We start from the raw sequence: 23,684 nt of genomic DNA on the forward strand, positions 1-23,684 counted from the left end.
CACAAAGAGCACAGAGATCAATGACCAGTTAATCTATTTTGGTGGCGTTGGTTGGGAGTAAATGTTGGCCATGACATTGGGAGAACTCCTCTGCTTTTCTTTGAACAGTGGGCAGACGGGGTGTGTTGGTCTTCGCTTTAATGATCTATACAGCACATGAATACTTCCTCATAATGTCTGCTTAAAAATTAGATCAATTTTAAAGTTGTGTATTTCTGCTCATTTCTGTTATAGGATATTAACGGTCCTTAATACAAATAATGATAAACTCGAAGGTATTTTCTGATGAGACCCATATCCATGTGAGAAAAGAACAAATTATTTCATAATGGATATGCAGGCGATATTTGTAATTAATTTTAGATTTTTGGAGAAGGAACATGGGGGTGTTGGCTGATAATTAAAAGTAGATTTTAATGCTTCACTCAGCATTATTGGTGTTGAATTGTTAATGTGGATAATGTGGGCAAGGAAGATGGAGAAAGATGAATTGATGGAAACTACCTGAACGGAGTCGTGTGGGACTGTGGGCACGGTTTGTGATTTTTGAGATTGCCATGAGATGAGGCTCTGTGTGCCTGTTTGTTGTATGGGAAGGTGTCACCTGGTGTCATCTGTACCATTCTCCCATGTGTTCTTACTGAAAGGTATATCGTGCAAGTGATTACAATATTTTTATTTACATCTTTTGCCTGTATGATGGCCAGTAGTCCAGTTTTTTATTTTTCATGCAGAAATTTCTAGTCTGTCCATAATCTTCCCTCTCTTGCTTTTCCCAGTTGTTACTTTGTATCTTGCCTTTGCTATCTGTCTAACCGTTGCATCTCAACTGTGTGCACGATCCTGGTGATCTGTTGTACCAGCTCAAAATGGTGGAGCCTCCCGTCGAATCGATGGACGAGTCTCCGTTGTTGTGGGTGTGCTGATAAGAGAGCGCACCCACAACAATGAGAATCTTTATAAAGCGCTGGTTCGGCCACAGCTGGAGTATTGCGTCCAGTTCTGGTCACCACACTTTAGGAAAGATGTGCAGGCCCTTGAGAGGGTGCAGAGGAGATTTACCAGATTGGTTCCGGGGATGGGGGATCTTAGCTACAAGGACAGGTTGGAGAAGCTGGATCTGTTTTCATTAGAGCAAAGGAGGTTGAGGGGTGATTTGATAGAGGTGTACAAGATTATGATGGGTTTGGATAGGCTAGACGGGGAAAGGCTGTTCCCACTAGTTGATGGTACAAGGATTAGGGGACACAGATTTAAGGTTTTGGGTAAGAGATTCAGGGGGGACGTGCGGAAAATCTTTTTTACGCAGCGAGTGGTGAGGACCTGGAACTCGCTGCCGACGGAAGTGGTGGAAGTGGAGACACTCAATGTTTTCAAGAGGAGACTGGATAGGCACTTGAGGGAAATAAACTTACAGGGCTACGGGGATAGAGCGGGGGAATGGGACTGGGTGGATTGCTCCACAGAGAGTCGGCACGGACTCGATGGGCCAAATGGCTGCCTTCTGTGCCTCTTATGACTCTCTGACAAGAGCCCTATCCTGGATGCACATTCACGGCAGCGCACAGCGCATTGGAAGCCAGATGAGGCGGATCGATGAGTTGCCTTGCATGCCGGATCCGGTGTCCTCGCGGCCTCACATTCATTCAGACTGACCTGGCAGACAGGATGCTATTGCGTGCTTCTGCTCCGATATCCGTCTGCAGCTCACTTTAGAAGACAGCTTTGGAAATGTTGCAATCAGGCATGTAAGGCAACTAGACCCTTTTGACCGTGGGCCCAATTCCAGTTATATTGTAGCACATGATGTTGCTCACCTGTCCCGCCATGCGATGCCAGTGATACGTTGTAGACAGCGCAAGTGGAAATGGTCAAGCCATCTGATGTGACGGCGGTAGCTGATCCAGATAAAATAGTTGGGTGGCGAGGACTACAGAGAGGTTCTGCGAAAGCACACTACCGAGGTAGCAGGATTTGTCCGTGACCTTAAGTGGTACGTTATTGATCGTATCCACAGAGGGTGTGACTGGATGGTCCTGTATGGGCTGGACCATAACTTCAGTCTTTTTGAAGTTGATTTAAGGCCAAAGCGCTGAGCTGCCCGAGCAAACCAGTGGGATAGCAACTGAATGCCCTTGAGAGTGTGGGTGACTCATGCGCAGTCGCCGGCAAAGAGCACATGGCAAATGATTATCTGCATTACTTTTGTTTTAGAATGCAGCCAATGAAGATTGCAGATGCCACCGTCTGTGGGGTATCAAGTTAGTATATTGTAACTCTTGGCCACAATTACCTGCATTCAAATCCACCATTTATCATTAGGGATTTTAAAATTTATTTTTAGGTTACTATTTAATATTTGAAATACGATCAGCTTCTTAATCGCTTACTTTTTCCCCCAAGAGGTGTGCAGCAGTTTTTTTTGTAATGTTGAATTTTCACTTGGAAAATGTAACGTCATCCATCCCCTCTGGTTTCACCTACATTTAACGCTTTCAAATTGAACTGAAAAATTCCCAATAAATTTAGAAAACTTAGAACAAAGAACTCTGCAGATGAATGCATTTTCAGGCACCATGATACCAGCCAAGCTGCTGTTTCAGATTAGGGCTGGGCTGGGCTGAGCCAGCTGCAGCTGTGCATTCCTGCCTGACACCATTTCGCAGGCAACGTGAGGTGAATTGACAGCACTGATGAGTTTACCAACGCATCGGTCACTTCAGCTGACCCAAACAGGAATCGGACAGTGCGGGATGAATTTTAGGCATTTAAGACACTTCATTAAAAAAAATTCTGCAAGCGGTTGGTAGAATAAATTTTACACTTTTTAATGTATATTGCTTACTTAACATGCCGAGCATCGTATTTTTAGTATATCACTGTTTGACATGCTCAAAAAACACTGATTTTGAAATGCAGCTGGAAGTGAGACACTTTTTGAGCACCAACAGATGGCTTTGCTGCAGGCTAGAATAAATGCAGCGAAAGTACAACTTGAAGGCTTGTGTGTCCAAATGTTACAACTGCCAAGAACTGTCAAGACAGCCATTGAGAAATTCATCTGTTCTCAATAAGAAAGCTGCAGAATTTTATTTTATCCCTTTCCTCATCTGTATGAACTGTGTTTTAGTTTGCTAACTTATTCCCTGGTTTTGGTTTATAGTACTCCCAAGCTGCATCCGACAATGCGATGTTAATACTGTCATAGAATTACACAGAATATACGGCACAGAAACAGGCCATTCGGCCCAACCAGTCCATGCCGGCGTTTATGCTCCACTCGAGCCTCCTCCCATCCTTCCTCATCTAACTCTGTCAGTGCAACCCTCTATTCCCTCTCCCTCATATGCTTATCTAGCTTCCCCGTAAATGCATTATGAACGAAAGGTTTTTTGATCAAGAGGTAGCTCATTATTGAGTTTTCCAGTAACTGGTAAAGGAGCCACTCCTATAAATTATTCTCACTCTTGCACGAAGAGGCCAGATCCATCTACCTATCGAAGTATTATATAAACATAAGGACACGATGTGAGAATTCAAATCTGTGCGCCCTGGTTCTCTTGCCATGTTCCATCTGAAGCTGATTCTTGGTCTTGGCCTTGATTCCCTATGTGCAATGTCACGGGAGATCAACTAGTCTTGAAAAAAAAATTGGGTGACTTGGCTCACGTTTTGTAATGCTAAATAATTTGCCCATCTGGCACTATCCAAACCCAGCTTTCTGATTGCAGCGTTCTTGTGAGTATAAAGATGGTGGGGGTCTCAAAAGCAAGAAATAGATTGAGTGCACGCACTGGATTTGATTTTCACTTCTAGTGCTGTTTGGGTGTCCAGTGGGTGGGCCGAGCAGGCCATCCACCCACCCAGTGGATTCAGTGAGGGGCCCCAAACCATTTTGATGGTTGGGCCTCATTTGAATCTTCGGTGAGCTGCCCACGCGATTTCCAACACTGATGGGCAGCTTGCCTATTAGGAGGACAGGATTTCTGGCAGACACGGCATCTGTTTCAAGCAAGGTGAGGTTTTTTTTGTTGAGTTTCTGTGGTTATTGCTGCTTGACATTGTGAGAGACGGCACACGTAAGAGCAGGCAGATTTTCAGATGCATCGTTGGAGTTTTTTTCCCCCTGGGATCAGGCCGTCGCTGGCAAGGCCGGCATTTATTGCCCATCCCTAATTGCCCCTTGAGAAGGTGGTGGTGAGCCGGCCTTGAACCGCTGCAGTCCATGTGGTGAAGGTGCTCCCACAGTGCTGTTAGGGAGGGAGTGCCAAGATTTTGACCCAGCGACGATAACGGAATGGTGATATATTTCTAACTCGGGATGGTGTGTGACTTGGAGGGGAAGCAGGTGATGGTGTTCCCATGCGCCTGCTGCTCTTATGCTTCTAGGTGGTAGAAGCCTTGGCGAGTTGCTGCACTGCATCTTGCAGATGGTACACACTGCAGCCACGGTACGCCGGTGGTTGAGGGAGTGAATGTTTAAGGTGGTAAATGGGGTGCCAATCAAGTGGGCTGCTTTGTCCTGGATGGTGTCGAGCTTCTTGAGTGTTGTTGGAGCTGTACTCATCCAGGCAAGTGGAGAGTATTCCATCACACTCCTGACTTGTGCCTTGTTCATGGTGGAAAAGCTTTGGGGAGTCAGGAGGTGAGACACTCGCTGTAGAATATCCAGCCTTTGACCTGCTCTTGTAGCCACGGTATTTATGTGGCTGGTCCAGTTCAGTTTCTGGTCAACAGTGACTCCTAGGATGTTGATGGTGGGGGATTCAGCAATGTCAAAGGGCGGTGCTAAGTATGCTTCAGGGCTTTTTGTGAGGAGTTGTGTGCCAAAAGTAGCTGCAGAAGTATTTAAAGAACTCAATCAAAGGACTGTTGCTTCACTTTTGGGAAGCTTGAAATCTTGCTCATATTTAATCTTCAGTGACTTGGGAAAGTATAGAATGCATATTTTGGCAATTGATTTTAAGCTTTGTGTGAGTAAGTCATGACGCATGCCATAACCTTCATTCAAACATTTAAGTTATTTGGTGTTCCTTCGCTTCTAGTCTGATGTTTTTTTTAATGTTGGTTCTTCAACATTGTGTGTTTTCTTTCCCCCCCACAGGATCCTTATTTGCACTCATTCCAACAGTGCTGCTGATTTATATATAAAAGATTATCTCCATCCTTATGTAGAAGCTGGAAATCCACAGGCTAGGCCTCTCAGGTATGATTTTCAAACATTTGACAGCTATTACTTTGCGGTGATCTGGTGGTGCACCTCAGCTCATTGGTGTAGTAATATACTGTGCCAGGGAATTACTGGCTGCAGGTTTTTGATACCTTGCACAAGAAGTTCCAGAATAATGCATTGCAAACTGGTGTGCAACGAGATATCTCTTCCCTCCCCACCCCCTCCCCGAAAAAGAGAAAAAACAAACTTAAAAAGTACCTCTAGCTCCCCGTAAAAAGCAACTAATTACAGTATGTCAGAAGTTTGAGTTTGGGTTTTCCGTCTGTTCTTTGTAATTCAATGGCTGGGAAATGAGCGAAGAAACAAGTTTTTAAATCTTTTTGTGCTTACTAATGTATATTTAAAAAAAAAAAAAAAAAATTCATGGCCTTTTCTGCCCAAAAAGGTCTTATGCTGATGTACTTGTAAAAAACATTCTTCAGTCACCCTAAACAATGTCCCCCTAAGCCACATTGCCTCCTGCGTTGGCCTGCCACCCCCAGTGCGTTGCCATTTAAATGTTTGCGCATGCGCGGTACCTACAATGTAAAAGCCGGTGAGCGGCCTGCGCAGGACCGTGCCGATGACTGCGTGGCCATGCAGCTTAGCGGGAACATTGATCCTAAAGCCATGGTCAACAGCTGCTAAGGGCTTAACCTCTTGTATTACTCTCCTCACATCTTGAGTTATTAACAAACCAATACAACATCTTCATGTTCATTTAATATTGTGAATAACCGATGCAGGTGCTGGTCTCCCTTTGGTACACACTAGTCACAGATTGAATTAGTCCATTTTCTGACTGCTCTTTGGTTTTATTATTCATCCGTTATACTGTGTCTCACTTGATAGCATGAGTCTTCACCGTTGCTAGAAGTCTTTAAGTAAGGGACTTTCTGAAAGTCCAGCGATTTAATAAACAGTCATGTTTAACTTGATCTCATCAAAAATACTGAAATGTTTGTCCAGAGTCACCTTCCTTTTGTGAACCCATGGCTCATTCTTACTGTGTTTGGTCAGAATAAATAGTCCTGAATTGCTTTTCAGTTTTGCCTGTTAAACAGATCAGGTGTAATTCCCAAGTGCATAACCCACTTTTGTTTCTTAATTCAATTTATGTAAAGCTATTTTTTAATTTTTCTCTCTGGCAACATTTCAGCGAGAGCACTTAAATTCCTTAAGTACTCCCAGGTGTGCGCCATCATGGCCAATTACTTTGTAAATCAGTTCCTCAAGTTTCTTCACGACCACTTCTCTGCTAACCACTGTAAAAATCACCATACAACTTACAATGCTACAGTTTTTAATGTGAATGTTGTTGAAGATATTTAAATGTTCAGCTGCCGTATCCTTTCTGTCAGATGTAATGCTCCACCTGCTACAGTTGTATCTGAAGAATCTTATTATTTTCCTTTTTGGTTATTACAATTTATTTTTCCATTTTTCTCTCTTCATGGTAATCCTTTTAGTGGTGCTCAAGCTTTTAAAAATATATTTCTGTCTCCTTATTTAAATGATTTAAAGCACTTTGTTGTACTTTCCATGTTCAGCTCGTTAGTGATAGATTTTGATGTTCATCTCTTTGAACATTAAAAAAATATTTAGATAACTGAAACCTAGGAGTACAATTCAAAATAATAACATACAGAGGGTCAGATAACCCTTAAATCAGCAAGAGTGAAGTTACTGGCTTGTTCCAGGGACTTGGCCAGAAATCCGTAACACTAACTGATCCTTGAAATCTTTTATAATAAACATTTAATATTTTCAAAGCTTCCCTGATGACTCAGTGGTTAAAATAGATTGCCTGTATTCGTGCTGAACCATACAAATTGGGAAAGTCCTAGCTTTCGTCTCCTGCTTTGTGCTGAGTGAGCTGATCCCAGCTAGGTCAACAGGAGGGTCTCTGCAACAGGGTGGGTGTGGGGGGGGGGGGGTGCAAATCAGCCACAATTACTGTTCCTGATCCCGAACCAGATGCCTCTGCTAAAATGCACATGTTTGGACATTGAAAGGGAACAGGTTTGGCTTTCATTGTTTAGTATGCCAGTACTTGCTGTAGTAGGCAAGGTACCAGAGGACTGCAGTGTCAGCAGAACTGTACTCTAGCCTTCAGGAGAGGAGTGACTAAAAGGAGGGGGGGGATTTCCCCATCCTAAGTGACCACCTCTTTTCACCCCCCACCCCCCCCCCCCCAGTTTATTTGTACATATTGCTGTGTCACGCACCATTCCCATTCAGACACTTGGATTCCAGGCTTCTGCCAGTGCTGTTGTTGCTCAAAGATGCTCAACAGCCCAATTCTATGGCTTAGTTGTTGATTTATCTGTTTCTCCTAGTGGGATACACCTTGCTTTTTCTGGATGGTGTGATCAAAATCTGAAATTTATGTGGGGGAATTTAATTCCTGAACGTGCAGTCCCCTAATCCAATCTACCACTGGACTGGGACTTGATTGTATAAGTTCTAGTTAAGAGTCCAGTGCTTTTGTGTTATGGTTGCTTGGCCACTCTATTAAAGTATATTTTTTGATTGCTTTACATTATGTTCTAAGATTCAGAAAAATTGATGATGTAATTATTAAAATCAAATGTAAAGCAATAAGGTTGATATGAAATGTATTTGATTTGGACATTGCCTGAAGTTGGGTTTCTGCAATTCCAGGGTGTATTTCAGAAATCGATGGGTGAAGACTGTGCATCCTGTAGTGCAACAGTACTGTTTGATTTCAAGCACACATTCCACCTTTCAGATGCCACAGAAAGAGGATATCTTGAGACATCGAGTGGTGGTGGTTACTCTTAGTACATCGCAATATCTCTGCCAGTTGGATCTTGAATTAGGTGAGTAATATTGGGAATTTAGGATCAACAGGTTTTACAAAAACTGGGATAGATATACAGAGGAACAAAAGATTTAAATGAGAAAGTGGGCAGTGTTATATATTTGTGGCTTCCTAATGGGCTCTGCCCTCAACGCCCCTTGAGAGTTGAGAATTTGCACATTAGGATGAAATTGGGCAATACAGGTCGACATTCAACTAGGATTTTGTTTCTGGTTTGTATATTTTTGATGATTGCGTTTGGCTGCTGCCTTCTTCACCAAAATGGTGGATTTTGTTCCATGAAAAGTCAAAATCGGCTTAAACATCGGACATGATGTGCCTCAATAAATCCGAGACTCGATGTTAACGAAACAAAACAAGGCTTTTATTGACTTAGAAGGTAACACACAGAGGAGAATGTATCTTCCATCCAGAGGTCTGCCGTACTGGATGTGCTGCAGGCTGGGCCAGCTTACATAGGAGCCAGGTATGGGCGGAGCCCTACACACAGTACAATACAATGGAAATGAAACTGAAACCAACCACAGTCACAGGCAGAGAAATACTGATGAGTGATGAATGGAATATTTCATCACAGGACAATTGCCTGCATAGGTGCAACTGCTACCCCATTGTTTAATCTGAGATAGTTTTTGCCATGCTTGGGATGGGTACGTTGCCAGAAGTTGCAAGTGATCAGCCTATTTGTCCACATTTAAAGACTGTTGAATCAGCAATTGGTCATATGAAATGTGGAAAATTTGAATCTGCTGTTGTTAATTGGCTGCAAATACATGCAAGCAGGCTGCTTGCTAGTAAATTCTAACAACGAGCACGCCTTGCATCCACAGCTACCTTTGCCGTGGTTTGGGCAGGCTTGTTGCTGAAACCTGCCAGTTGGCGGGCTGCTTGTCTGTGTTTGCCCCAGGATAAAGCAGCAGATTGCAATCTGCTGTTGTCCCTGGAGTCGTCCATTAGTTGTAATGTAGGAAGTTTGAATCCTCAGAATTCGGTGCAGTACTGCTGGTTTGTGGCATCAAGTCTGACTAGGCATTTACAGTGTATCTCAGTAATTTTCCAATGTTTTGTTGATCAAGGTGGTGCCTCTATGTGACAATGTATATATTCTATGTATTATAAATGACTTGGATGACTATGACAAGTAACATCCCAGAAATAGCTGCAAATCAGGAAATGGAAGGGAGGGAGGAACTCGAAGATTATAATCACCAGGGAAGTGGTACTGAGCAAATTGTTGGAGCTGCGGGCTGACAAGTCCCTGGGTCCTGATGGACTTCATCCTAGGGTCTTAAAAGAAGTGGCTAGTGAGATAGTTGATGCGTTGGTTTTAATTTTCCAAAATTCCCTAGATTCGGGGAAAGGTAGCATTAGATTGGAAAATTAGTGAATGTAACTCCTTTATTCAAAAAGGGAGGGAGACAGAAAGCAGGAAACTACAGGCTTAAGGAAGATGTAATAGGGAAGATGTTGGAAGCTATTATTAAAGACGTTATAGCAGGGCACTTAGAAAAGTTCAAAGTAATCAGGCAGAGTCAACATGGTTTTGTGCAAGGGAAATCATGTTTAACCAATTTATTGGAGTTCTTTGAGGAAGTAACATGTGCTGTAGATAAAGGGGAACCAGTAGATGTACTGTACTTAGATTTCCAGAAGGCATTTGATAAGGTGCCACATCAAAGGTTATTGCGGAAAATAAAAGCTCATGGTGTAGGGGGTAACATATTGGCATGGATAGAAGATTGGCTAGCTAACAGGAAACAGAGAGTAGGCATAAATGGGTCATTTTCTGATTGGCAAGATGTAACGAGTGGTGTGCCACAGGGATCAGTGCTGGGGCCTCAGCTTTTTACGATTTACATAAATGACTTGGATGAAGGAACCGAAGGTATGGTTGCTAAATTTGCTGATGACACAAAGGTAGGTAGGAAAGTAAATTGTGAAGAGGACATAAGGAGGCTACAAAGGGATATAGATAGGTTAAGTGAGTGGGCAAAGATCTGGCAAATGGAGTATAATGTGGGAAAATGTGAAGTTGTCCATTTTGGCAGGAAGAATAAAAAAGAAGCATATTATCTACAAGAAACTCTTGCGTATCCGGCACCGACGGGACCGGGATGGTGCCGGTTGATTAAAAATTCCGGATAATGGAGAGGTATATCTACCGAGGCTATTTTTAACAAACAAAAATAGAAAAAATCAAGAAATGTGCAGTATAATTGGGTACTAACAGAATGTTGTTATAAATGGATGGTGGAAGATGCTTGATTAAGTACAGTACTGCCAGTATTGGGTAATCTATAACTCGGATCAGAAGAGACTACCGGCAGCGCGGGAGAGTCAGACCCCTGTTACTGAGGTGTTCGGATTGGAAGAGACTTCCGACAGCGCCAAGAAACCGAGTAGTGACAGTTTGAAGAATTACCCCCACTGACTAACTCGACCACCGTGGGAGACTCGGACTCGGCAACATTGCCGGTTATTGAGGTGCTGTTTTCGGAGTATGAATTTTGCCGGTTATTAGAGAATTCCGGATATTTAGGTGCCGTTTAAATGAGAGTTTCCTGTAAATGGTGCGAGATTGCAGAACTCTGAGATGCAGAGGGACTTGGGTGTCCTAGTGCATGAATCACAGAAGATTACTTTGCAGATACAGCAACTAATTAGGAAAGCTAATAGAATGTTATCGTTTATTGCGAGGGGAATTGAATACAAAAGTAGGGAGGTTATACTTCAGTTATACAGGGCATTGGTGAGACCACATCTGGAGTACTGTGTACAATGTTGGTCTCCTTATTTAAGGAAGGATGTAAATGCGTTGGAAGCAGTTCAGAGAAGGTTTACTAGACTAATACCTGGAATTGGCGGGTTGTCTTATGAGGAAAGATTGGACAGGCTAGGCTTGTATCTGCTGGAGTTTAGAAGAGTAAGAGGTGACTTGTTGAAACATATAAGATCCTGAGGGGTTTGGACAAGGTGGATGTGGAGAGGATGTTTCCTCTTGTGGGAGAATCTAGAGCTAGAGGTCACTGTTTAAAAATAAGGGGTCGCCCATTTAAGACAGAGATGAGGAGAAATTTTTTCTCACGGAGGGTCGTGAGTCTTTGAAACTCTTCCTCAGAGGGCGGTGGAAGCAGAGTCTTTGAATATTTTTAAGGCAGAGGTAGATAGATTCTTGGTAAGCAAGGGAGTGAAAATTTATCAGGGGTAGGTGGGAATATGGAGTAATTGGATCAGCCATGATCTTATTGAATGGCGGAGCAGGCTCGAGTGGCCGACTCCTGCTCCTAATTCGTATGTTTGTTCTCATAATCTACAATAACTTTTAAAATGGAAGTGGAGAAATACTTGAAAAAGAAAAAATTTAAAGGGTATGGGCAATCTTCCATTAAGCTGTACGGAGGTCCCGCCCAGGCTACTCACCGGCTTTTATATGGGGAGAAACCACGCACGCAATATGAGTGGGCCGCGAAGCCAGTTAAAGGGCCCACGCACCGAAAAAAAAATGAGGGAGCGTTGATGTGGGGGAAGGGCAGGGAATTGGAACTAAATGGACTGAGTCAATGCAGAGTTGATGACTCAATGGATTCATTCTGTGCTGTAAAATTCTAGGATAAACTGGATGTAGTTGGTTTATTTTTTGATGGATGCAATTCACAACTATTGTCCAATTGAGGTGGACTATTGATTTGAATTTTACCAAGACAAATACCAAACTTGAGTGTTATTAAATATGTAAATTTGTTTACTTGTAACATACATCAACTTAATCAGTATTAACGTGGATATTGTAGAAGTTCTGTTGATATGAATGTAAATTCCAACTCTGGTACGGCTCTTATTAAAACTTCATCTATTTAAAAAAGATGCACTAGCTTTATTCATACGATTCATGGATTACCTAATGATCTGAATCACGTCTGAAAATGAAATCTCAGGAGAAGAGTCATGACTGGGATGCGGATGATAACCTGTCTACAGAGGAGTCATCTGTTACAAGCTGTTTTCTTTGACAGGTGCCCAAATGGTGATGTTTCCCTGCAATGTTCACATACAGAGCAGAGTCAGGAGGGCACTTTTTATATATCTACAATGTCTCTGAATGGTGGGGTTTTGTGATAAATTCTTCATTTTGGTCACAAGAATTTTCCTTGTACAACAGTAATTTGGTTTGGAATATACTGAGAAGCTTGGTTGCAATTTTAATTTCTCAGTGTGGCAAACAATAGGGCAGAGTAACTTAAACTGATAATATGAAAACGGAAATGCCTGCAGTGGATCTTCAATCATTCCAATGTTCAGAATTCACTTTGAAGAATGCACAATCGATTTATCATAGCCTCTCTTTTCTCTTTATAGATGCTGATGTATCTACTGTGTATTTCCAGCATTTTCGTTTTTTCCTTTTTAATTTCCTGAATTAACGTTGTACATCTCCAATTCTGGCGCCATTTACTGTGACCATAATAATTATGATGCAACCACGTAAGCCCGTTAATCGATGTAGCTGCAGTTTAGTTGCTTTTATCACTCCTAGTCTTCGGGTGTCTATGGGCAGCCTGACCTTTCTACTTTGTAAAGAGGTTTCATTGGATCCCAAGTGTAGTACTTGGGTTGGAAGAATTGGCTGCTCCCACATCCCTGAACCTACAAATTTTTTAAACTGGAGCACTGTTACAGATTTTAGTAAATCAACCCAACAGTGAGTTCCACATACACCGATTTAAAGACCGGTATGAAATAAGTAAAAAAAAAATGCATATTTGTGATGAATTTCCATGATTAAAAGCTTATTTTTTGTTTTGTTTTTGAGGGCAATTAGGGAGTCAGAGAGTCATAACAGCACAGAAGGAGGCCATTCAGCCCATTGAGTCAGAGCCGGCTCTCTAGAGCAATCCATTCAGTCCCATTCCCCCGCTCTATCCCCGTAGCCCTGCAAGTTTATTTCCCTCACGTGCCGATCCAGTCTCCGCTTGAAAACATTGAGTGTCTCCGCTTCCACCACTTCCGTTGGCAGCGAGTTCCAGGTCCTCACCACTCGCTGCGTAAAAAAGTTTTTCCTCACATCACCCCTGTATCTCTTGCCCAAAACCTTAAATCTGTGTCCCCTAGTCCTTGTACCATCAACTAGTGGGAACAGCCTTTCCCTGTCTAGCCTACCCAAACCCATAATCTTGTACACCTCTATCAAATCACCCCTCAACCTCCTTTGCTCTAATGAAAACAACTCCAGCTTCTCCAACCTGTCCTTGTAGCTAAGATCCCCCATCCCTGGAACCATTCTGGTAAATCTCCTCTGCACCCTCTCAAGGGCCTTCACATCCTTCCTAAAGTGTGGTGACCAGAATTAGACGCAATACTCCAGTTGTGGTCTAACCAGCGCTTTATAAAGGTTCAGCATAACTTCTCTACTTTTGTACTTAATACCTCTATTTATGAAGCCCAAGATCCCATATGCTTTGTTAACCGCTCTCTCAATATGTCCTATCACCTTCAGGGACCTATGCACATTAACTCCGAGGTCCCTCTGTCCCTGCACACTCTTTAAAACTGTGAAATTAAGTGTATATTGCGCCTCTCTTCTACCAGAATGCATCACCTCACACTTCTCTGTATTAAATTCCACCTGCCACTTGTCTGCCCATTCTGCTAGCCTATCTATGCCCTGTTGCAGTCGATTGGTATCATCTTCACTGTTTGCCACACCCCCAAGTTTGGTGTCATTGGCAAATTTAGAAATTCTACTCTGTATTCCAATATCCAAGTATCAAAAAAAAGTGGCCCCAGCACTGACCCTTGGGGAACACCACTGTCTACCATCCTCCAGTCTGAAAAACAGCCATTTACCACAACTCGCTGTTGTCTGTCCTTAAGCCAATTCCTTGTTCAAGCTGCTGCTGACCCACCTATTCCATGAGCCTCAATTTTGTTAACCAGCCTTCGATGTGGTACTTTGTCAAACACCTTCCTAAAATCCATGTAGACAACATCTATTGCATTCCCTTCATCAATCGTGTCTGTTACTTCATCAAAAAGTTCAATTAGATTAGTCAAACATGATCTTCCTTTTGCAAATCCGTGTTGGCTCTCTTTAATTAGCTTAAACTTCTCCAAGTGCCCGTTAATTTTTTCCTTGATTATTGTTTCTAAAATTTTACGCACCATTAATATTAAACTGACCGGCCTGTAGTTACTAGGATTGTCCTTACACCCTTTCTTGAACAATGGTGTCACATTTGCCACTTTCCAATCCTCAGGCACTTCCCCCGCATCTAGGGAAGATTGGAAAATTATGGCAAGCCCTTCCGCTATCTCCTTCCCCACTTCCCTTTGCAACCTGGGATGCAAGCTATCTGGACCAGGCGACTTATCCACTCTAAGCATATCGAGTCTTTCTAGTACATCCTGTCTATCAATTTTCACCCCTTCTACCTATTCTGCTTCCAGGATGGGCAATAAATGCTGGCCTTGCAAGCGACGCCCACATCCCGTGAACGAATTTTAAAAAAAAATTGAGGAAGTTTCCAAAACAGAAGAAAATAGTTGAAGTAAGATTTTAAAACGATACTGAGCGTGTGCACACGCAGCTGTGAGTGGGTAGCAAAACAGCGCCTGAACCTGTAGAAAGAGGAGGGGAGAGTGCTTGAAATAACAACAGAAAATGCTGGAAAAACTCAGCAGGTCAGGCAACATCTGCGGACAGAAATTTGAGTTGACGTTTCGGGTCGAACCCTTCTTCAAAACTGGAAAGAAAAGATAGATTGAACTGTCTTCAACCTTTCAGCAGCGGTTTACCCATCACTGCCTCTGGTCTTGGTGCTGCTTTGGTTTGCACAGCAGGCAGAGGCCGTGGAAGTCACCAAATTCCACCACCAAGCTGTTTTTATAATACGAATCAGCTGACAATTAGCAGCAAAGTGGTAATCTAAATGGGGTATTATTTGGAGGCAAAGAACCCCATGACAAGCATCTTTTCAGTTAAGGAACTGCTGCCCTGATCAGCCGCGAGCAATTAATTTTCAGTTGGGAATTACATACTGAAAAATAATCAAGGGTTTTTTTCTTTCATGTTCATTAGTAATCGCAAGCTGCTTTGCTTTAATCACTGCACCAGTAAATTTACTTCATTAATCTCTATTGCTGCTTCAAGAGAAAAAGCACAAAAGGGAAGAACCAGGCTCTAAGGGTACATAACAAAAGATGTGGTTTGTTCGTTATTTCCCTTTGGCTCATCACTGTATGGTGCTTAACTTGTTTCCGAAAAAGCTAAAAATGTTGGTGTCACAGTGGTAGTTCCAAAGGAAGTCAGTCTTCTCTGCACTGTAACTACAGTGTTTCCTTGTAAATAGTGATCTTTGCCTTTTATAATGAGGTACGGTTTCAGTTCAATGGGAATCAAAGCTATTATTCAGACTCTTAATTGCTGTGATAGAACAAATTTCATTAGATTTAGTAAACCAAGGTAGCGATCATGTTACATTTGGGATACTGTCTTCTTTAATAGGAAAGAAATGCTTTCTGATTCAACATTCTTCACGTTCAGAAGGAATAAGCTTGAGCTGTCAATGAGGAGTAACAAAATGGGCAGAGTCTCCTTAAGGTGCTGATGATATCCGTAACATAGTACCCCTATATAATAGCAAAATACTGCGGATGCTGGAAATCTGAAATAACAACAGAAAATGCTCGAAATACTCAGCAGGCCTGCTTAATATCTATTACATCTCCAGCTTTTTCCAGTTCTGATGAAGGGTCCCAGACCTGAAACGTTAACTCATAGAAACATAGGAGCAGGAGTAGGCCATTCGGCCCTTCGAGCCTGCTCCGCCATTCAATGAGATCATGGCTGATCATCCAAATTCAGTACCCTGTCCCTACCTTCTCCCCATATCCCTTGACCCCTTTAGCCTTAAGAAATATATCCAACTCTTTCTTGAATATACTTAATGAATTGGCCTCTACTGCCTTCTGTGGCAGAGAATTCCACAGGTTCACCACTCTCTGGGTGAAGAAATTCCTCCTCATTTCAGTCCTAAATGGCTTACCCCTTATCCTTAGACTATGACCCCTGGTTCTGGACTCCCCGGCCATCAGAAACATCCTTCCTGCATCTAGTCTGTCCAGGCCTGCCAGAATTTTATAGGTTTCGATGAGATCCCCTCTCAATCTTCTAAACTCCAGTGAGTATAAGCCCAATCGACACAATCTCTCCTCATATGTCATTCCTGCCATCCCAGGTATCAGCCTGGTGAATCTTCGCTGCACTCCTTCCATGGCAAGAACGTCCTTCCTCAGGTAAGGCGACCAAAACTGCACACAATACTCAAGGTGCGGTCTCACCAAGGCCCTGTACAACTGCAGCAAGACGTCCTTGTTCCTGTACTCGAACCCTCTTGCTACGAAGGCCAACATACCATTTGCCTTCTTAACCGCCTGCTGCACCTGCATGCTTACCTTCAGCGACTGGTGCACAAGAACACCCAGGTCTCTCTGCACTTCCCCTTCTCCCAATCTATTGCCATTCAAATAATAATCTGCCTTCCTGTTTTTGCCACCAAAGTGGATAACCTCACATTTATCCACATTATAGTGCATTTGCCATGTTTCTGCCCAATCACCCAACCTGTCCAAATCGTACTGGAGTTTCACGACATCCTCCTCCACAGCATACCCTCCCACCCAGCTTTGTGTCGTCTGCAAATTTGGAGATATTACATCCAATTCCCTCGTCCAGATCATTAATATATATTGTGAACAGCTGGGGTCCGAGGACCGATCCTTGCAGTACCCCACTAGTCACTGCCTGCCACTCGGAAAACGACCCGTTTATTCCAACTCTTTGCTTTCTGTCTGCCAACCAGTTCTCCATCTAAGTCAATACCTTGCCCCCAATCCCATGTGCCTTAATTTTGCACGCTAATCTCTTATGCGGGACCTTATCGAAAGCCTTCTGAAAGTCCAAATACACCACATCCACTGGTTCTCCCTTATCTATTTTACCAGTTACATCCTCAAAAAATTCCAGTAGATTAGTCAAGCATGATTTACCTTTTGTAAATCCAGGTTGACTTTGTCCGATCCAGTCATTGCTTTCCAAGTGCTCTGCTATTACATCTTTTATAATGGACTCTAGCATTTTCCCCACTACCGATGTCAAGCTTACCGGTCTATAATTCCCCGCCTTTTCTCTACCACCTTTTTTGAATAGTGGGGTAACATTAGCTACCCGCCAATCCATGGGTACCGTTCCAGAGTCTATCGAGTTCTGGAAGATGACCAGCAATGCATCTACTATTTCTAGGGCCACTTCCTTAAGTACCCTGGGATGTAGATTATCAGGCCCTGGGGATTTATCGGCCTTCAGTCCCATCAATTTTCCTAACACCATTTCCCTACAAATACTGATTTCTTTCAGTTCCACACTTTCATCAGACCCTATGTTCCTCGGCATCTCTGGGAGGTTATTTGTGTCCTCCTTTGTGAAGACTGAACCAAAATATGTATTTAGTTGGTCTGCCATTTCTTTGTTCCCCATTATAAATTCCCCCTATTCTGACTGCAAGGGACTTACGCTTGACTTGACTTCAATCTTTTTCTCTTCACATGTCTATAAAAGCTTTTACAGTCAGTTTTTATGTTCCCTGCAAGCTTACTCTCATATTCTATTTTCCCTTTCTTAATTAATCCCTGTGTCCTCCTTTGTTGAATCCTAAACTGCTCCCAATCCTCAGGATTATTGCTTTTTCTGGCCAATTTATATGCCCTTTCCTTGGACCTTATGCTATCCCTAATTTCCCTTGTTAGCCACGGTTGGGTCACCTTTTTTGTTTTATTTTTATGCCAAACTGGGATGAACAAATTCTGTTGTTCACCCATTCGGTCTTTGAATATTTGCCATTGCCTATCCAACGTCAACCCTTTGAGTGCCATTCCCCGATCAATCCTACCCAACTCGCTCCTCAGACCATCGTAGTTTCCTTTATTTAAATTGAGGACCCTAGTCTCCGAGTCAACTACTTCATTCTCCATCTTAATGAAGAATTCGATCATTTTATGATCGCTCCGACCCAAGGGGCCTCGTACAACAAGATTGCCAATTAATCCTTCCTCGTTACATAATACCCAGTCTAAGATGGCCTGATCTCTGGTTGGTTCCTCGACATATTGGTCCAGGAAACCATCCCGTAAACGCTCCAGGAATTCCTCCTCCACAGTATTGTTACTAATTTGGTTGGCCCAATCTATATGTAGATTAAAGTCACCCATGATGACTGCTGTGCCCTTATTGCACGCTTCTTTAATTTCCCTTTTAATGCCATCCCCAACCTCCGCCTTACTGTTTGGAGGTCGATAAACCACTCCCACTAACGTTTTTTCTCCTTGGTATTTCTCAATTCTACCCATACAGATTCCACCTCATCAGAGCTAATATCCTTCATTACAATTGTGTTAATCCCTTCTTTAACCAGTAATGCTACCCCACCTCCCTTTCCTTTATGCCTATCTTTCCTGAATATCGAATACCCCTGGATGTTGAGTTCCCAGTCCTGGCCTTCCTTGAGCCACGTTTCCGTAATCCCAACGAAATCGTATTTGTTTACTTCTATTTGCGCAGCCAATTCATCCACCTTATTACAAATGCTCCTCACATTAAGACACAAAGCCTTCAGGCTTGTTTTTTTAACGCTCTTAGACCTATTAGAATTATTATTTACTGTGGCCATGTTTGATTTAAACCGTTGATTTCTCTGCCACTTTTGTTTTTCTCCTACCTATCTTTTGCTTTTATCCTTGTTTCCCTTCCCTGTCTCCCTGCTCAGGTTCCCAACCCCCTGCCATTTTAGTTTAAACCCTCCCCCACAGCACTAGCAAACACTCCCCCACGACACCGGTTCCAGCCCTGCCCAGGTGCAAACCGTCCGGTTTGAACTGGTCCCACCTACCCCAGGACTGGTTCCAGTGTCCCAGGAACTTGAATCCCTCCCCCTGGCAGCATTCCTCTAGCCACGTATTCATCTGAAGTATCCTTCTATTTCTACTATGACTAGCACGTGGCACTGGTAGCAATCCTGAGATTACTACCTTTTGAGGTCCTGTTTTTTAATTTATCTCCTAACTCCCTATATTCCGCTTTTAGGACTTCATCCCGCTTTTTACCTATATCGTTGGTGCCTATATGCACCACGACAACTGGCTGTTCACCCTCCCCTTCCAAGATGTTCTGCAGCCGCTCGGAAACATCCTTGACCCTTGCACCAGGGAGGCAACACACCATCCTGGAGTCTCGTTTGCAGCCGCAGAAGCGCCTATCTATTCCCCTTACAATAGAATCCCCTATTACTATAGCTCTACCCCTCTTTTTCCTCCCATTCTGTGCAGCAGAGCCACCCCTGGTGCCAGGAAGTTGGCTGCTGCTGCCTTCCTCTGATAAGCCATCCCCCCCAACAGTACTCAAAGTGGTGTATCTGTTGGAGAGGGGGATGGCCACAGGGGACCCCTGCACTACCTGCCTGCGCCTAGTACTCTGCCTGTTGGTCACCCGTTCCCTTTCTTCCTGTCCAACCTCTACCTGCGGTGTGTCCAACTCCGTAAATGTGCTATTCACGATGTCCTGAGCATCGTGAACGCTGCAGTATGTATCCAATCGCAGCTCCAGCGCCGCAATGCGGTCTGTCAGCAGCTGCAGCTGGATGCACTTCCTGCACACGTAGTTGTTGGGGACACAGGAAGTGTCCCTGAGTTCCCACATATCGCAGGAGGAGCAGATCACGGGGCCCGGCTGTCCTGCCATGACTTACCCTTTAATTAATTGAATTTAAATTAAATCAATCAATCCCACTAATTACACTACAGTTAACTGGTTTACCAACAGTCCCTGCTACACTAGAGAGACCTTAGAAACTATAAACCAGAGTTAAAGTTTAAAAAAAGAGAGAAATACTCACCAACCTATCACTTACCTGCTTCCTGGTGACGTCACACTTTGATTACTTTTTACCTCTCTCCCCTGCCGTTGAATTGGTCGGGCCTCGTCTCGCCCCTCCTTTTAAAGTTGCCGCGCTGCTTGTACCTCACGCATGTCCGCTCTGGTTGGGCGTCGCTGCTCACTCCGCTCCTAGGTCAGCCGCTGTGGTCGGGCCTCGTCTCGCCCCTCCTTTTAAAGTTGCCGCGCTGCTTGTACCTCACGCAGGTCCGCTCTGGTCGGGCGTCGCTGCTCACTCCACTCCCAGGTCAGCTGCTTTCTCTCTCCACGGATGCTGCCTTGCCTGCTGCGTATTTCCAGCATTTTCTGTTTTTAACATAGTACCCCTTCCTGTCTGTGCCGTATAAAATGCTTCTTCTCAACTGCCACAACAGTTGTGGGTCATCAGCTATGAATGTATTTTACTGCTGTTCCTATGGAAACCAATGATCACGGCCCAGAAATTCGGGTCTCCACGGGTGAGCACGCGCTGGGTACTCGCGCGTGGGCCCGATGGAAGTGCTGGTTTCCTGCATGCACTGCGCATGTGCGGGAAACCGGCACTTCCGTTCCTCTGAACGAAGAGGTTCAGAGGTCGAACGCGTGCGCGGGGGAGTCTGCGCGTGCGCTTTGAACTTGCATTTTTTTTTTTTACAGGTTTCTCCGGGAGGGTAAGTCTTTAGAATTTAGAAATGTAAAAAGCGGGTGTAAGGCCTGCTTTTTACAAGGTAAGTGGTCAATTAATTAAAATTAAAACATTTTTTCCACAGGTTTAATATTTTTAAATACTTTAAAGCAAGGTAAGTTTATTTTTAGCCCTGTTAGAATATAAAATTATTTTTTTTCAAAAATTTTAATTATTGTTTAAAATAGTTATTTAATGTAATTTATAGTTTATTTAAAAAGTGTAAAAAAAAAAAAAAAAATTATTTGAAGGTTTACTGCTGTTTTGGGGCCGTGGTATTTATAAGTCTTGACGGGTCTTCCTGTTAATACTTATGAATGGAGCTGCCCATGGCCCACGTGATCCCAGGGGATGCATCGAACTAACTCTGCCCCTGGGATACGCAAGCACTGTGGGCCGGCAGCTGGGCCAGGCCTCGGATCGGAGTTCCATGGGGCCCTACAGCTCAACTGCTGGTGCGCAAGGTAAGTGCAGATCGGGGGCTTGCACCCGCGGGAAGCCCCCGACCCGAATTTCTGGGCCCGTGTGTTTTTTTTTCTCCTGAAAATAAAAATCATTGTAGTTTTGTCAGAGTTTAAAAATGTTATGTTTTCTTCTCCGTATGCAGCAGAGGAAGATTGCAGGAAAACTCTGTTCTCCGGGTTGAAGTGGCATTTTTCTTTGGTTGTGGGTGTGAAGCTCTCTCTGCAGCTTAACCTACTTAATTACGGGGTATCCAAGTTGCTTTTCGATGTCACGCAAATTAAAATAAACCAGAAAATATTCTATCAGGGTTCAAATTCTAACCTCCACTGCTGCCTTGCATTGGTGAGTTTCAGATGCATTCTTGACAGGCCAAGAGACCACATATAATGTTTAGACTCGAGCCCGCTGGGTTTGTGCAGAGACTAAAACTAGCTCAATTTGTTTGTATTATGGTTACCCATAAGGGATTTTCAGTCTGTGCCTCGCAGCCAATCTGTATGCCTTTGCACTCTCTATTCTAGAGGCCAGTTATGCCAGTGCGAACCTCTCATCAAAGTTGTCGAGTCTAATCCTATTTACTGCGCTTTCCAGGTACTGTTTAATTTTTTTTCTTCAAGTGTTCATCTAATTCTCCCTGGAAAGCTGTAATTGACTCAGGTTCACAGCCGCATGAGTCCTTGATCAAAATATCCTTTGTGTGAAAAAGATGGGGGTGATTGTGTTTGTGGGGGGTGGGGAAATAAAACCAGGCTGATCCCGAATTTGATCCTGTGACCTTGCATTGCATGATTTAATGATCCCAAATACGAATGTACCTCCACACAAATGAGGCGACATAGACATTGATCTTCTGGAATTAGGTAATTGTCTCATTAGTCCAGACCAGATCATTTGTCCCAGTTTCAAGATTGCCTCAGCAGACTTTTCGTGATGGCCTGGCTATTGAAAGGAAATGGTGATTGGCTTTAGGAGTGAAAATGTTAAATGATAAGGAAAATCTCCACTAGTTAAGCGTAAAATGGGAAAAAGATGGGTTTTAATGAGCTTTTAGATAGTTATGGGATACCTTCAGTTCATTTAATCAACCATCTACTTCACTTTGGTTTTAAACCCAGTTCTGCCAAAGTATGTACTGCATCTGGGAGTTCTTCACCAATCATGAAGTGATAGTTCATTAGCAGGACATTCTGCCTCATCAAGGGTGTATAGAAGTCATTTTAGTTCAGTTATCTCCTATGGTTCCATGGGATTTGTAGGTGGTGTTGTAATTAAGCTTAGGTAGTTCATGTTAGAACCGTTATGTTTTTCTGAATAAAAATTTCAGCTATGTGAAGACTGGAGAAGCTGGGTTGGCCTCCTTAGAGCAGATAAGGTTAAGAGGAGATTTGATAGCGCTGTTCAAAATCATGAATAGTTTTGATCGAGTAAATAAGGTGAAACTGTTTCCAGTTACAGAAGGGTCGGTAACCAGAGGACACAGATTTAAGGTGATTGACAAAAGAACTAGAGGCAACATGAGGACATTTTTTTTCTGCAGAGAGTTGTTGTGATCTGGAGTGCTCTGCCTGAAAGGGTGGTGGAAGCAGATTCAACAGCAGCTTTCAAAAGGGAATTGGATAAATACTTGAAGGGAATAAATTTGCAGGGCTTTGGGGACAGCGTGGGGGAGTGGGACCAATTGGATAGCTATTTCAAAGAGCCGGCACAGGGGTGATGAGCTGAATGACTTGCTTCTGTGCTGTATCATTCTATGATTCTAAAACTTATGTACATGGAAAACTACAGTTCTGATCGCTTTTGTTTCAGCTGGAAAGTTCGTGAGCCTGGGGTAGTTCTTGGCATGAGGAGAGAGCTATTGTAAAGTCTTCTCATAGGTTCACATCAGAAATAGTCACCGAAGTCTTTATCCGTTTCTGTGTAGTGTAAATTCTACAGCGTGGGTGATTAAAGAACCCTGTTGGATTAAATTGACACAACTAGGTCAAGCGGAAGTCTCAACAGGTGTTTGTCTCAAAGGGCAACGTGCACTGAGATCTGTTCTCTACAAATAAACTGGCTAAATGGTTAGTAGAATTAATTTTGTTTTATCATCCAGCAGCTGGGAAAAGTTTGACTAAGTCCACTCAGTGTACCGTGACATCCTGAAATAATCAAAATCACTCTAGACTGCATTTGTGGAGCTACTATTTGAAGGACTCCTCATACTTTTGTCAAATTTTAATGACTGGATCTATCCGCCATGACTCTGGTGTGACAGGTCTCTGTTGGATGCAGGTGTTTCCTCTAGGTTTGAGTGTCTTTACCGCCTCCTTCAATTAAATTTGAGCGGGAAAAGTTAAATATGTTGTGGTTTTCCTGGTATTTTTTTTATTGAAGTAAAGAAAGAAAGACTTGCATTTCTATAGCGCCTTTCACGACCTCAATGCACTTTACAGCCAATGAAGTACTTTTGAAGTGGAGTCACTGTTGTAATGTGGGAAACGTCCTCCCTTTGTGTAGCACCTTATGACGTCTGTTG

At 43.2% G+C, this 23,684-nt stretch overlaps 1 protein-coding gene across 3 annotated transcripts in view; it reads left to right on the forward strand.

Annotated features, from left to right (window-relative positions):
• Nucleotides 1–23,684, forward strand: part of helz (helicase with zinc finger) — a 273,401-nt gene that overhangs the window by 112,405 nt on the left and 137,312 nt on the right. For all 3 annotated transcript variants that reach the window (XM_085963917.1, XM_085963918.1, XM_085963919.1), the window contains exons 15-16: nt 5,105–5,206; nt 7,877–8,055. In XM_085963917.1, coding sequence (XP_085820043.1) covers nt 5,105–5,206; nt 7,877–8,055 — 281 coding nt within the window. The remainder of the gene's footprint in view (nt 1–5,104; nt 5,207–7,876; nt 8,056–23,684) is intronic.

The sequence above is a fragment of the Somniosus microcephalus genome, chromosome 21, assembly GCF_052327205.1.
Source record: "Somniosus microcephalus isolate GS21.2 chromosome 21, FLI_Smic_1.0, whole genome shotgun sequence".
NCBI lineage: Eukaryota > Metazoa > Chordata > Chondrichthyes > Squaliformes > Somniosidae > Somniosus > Somniosus microcephalus.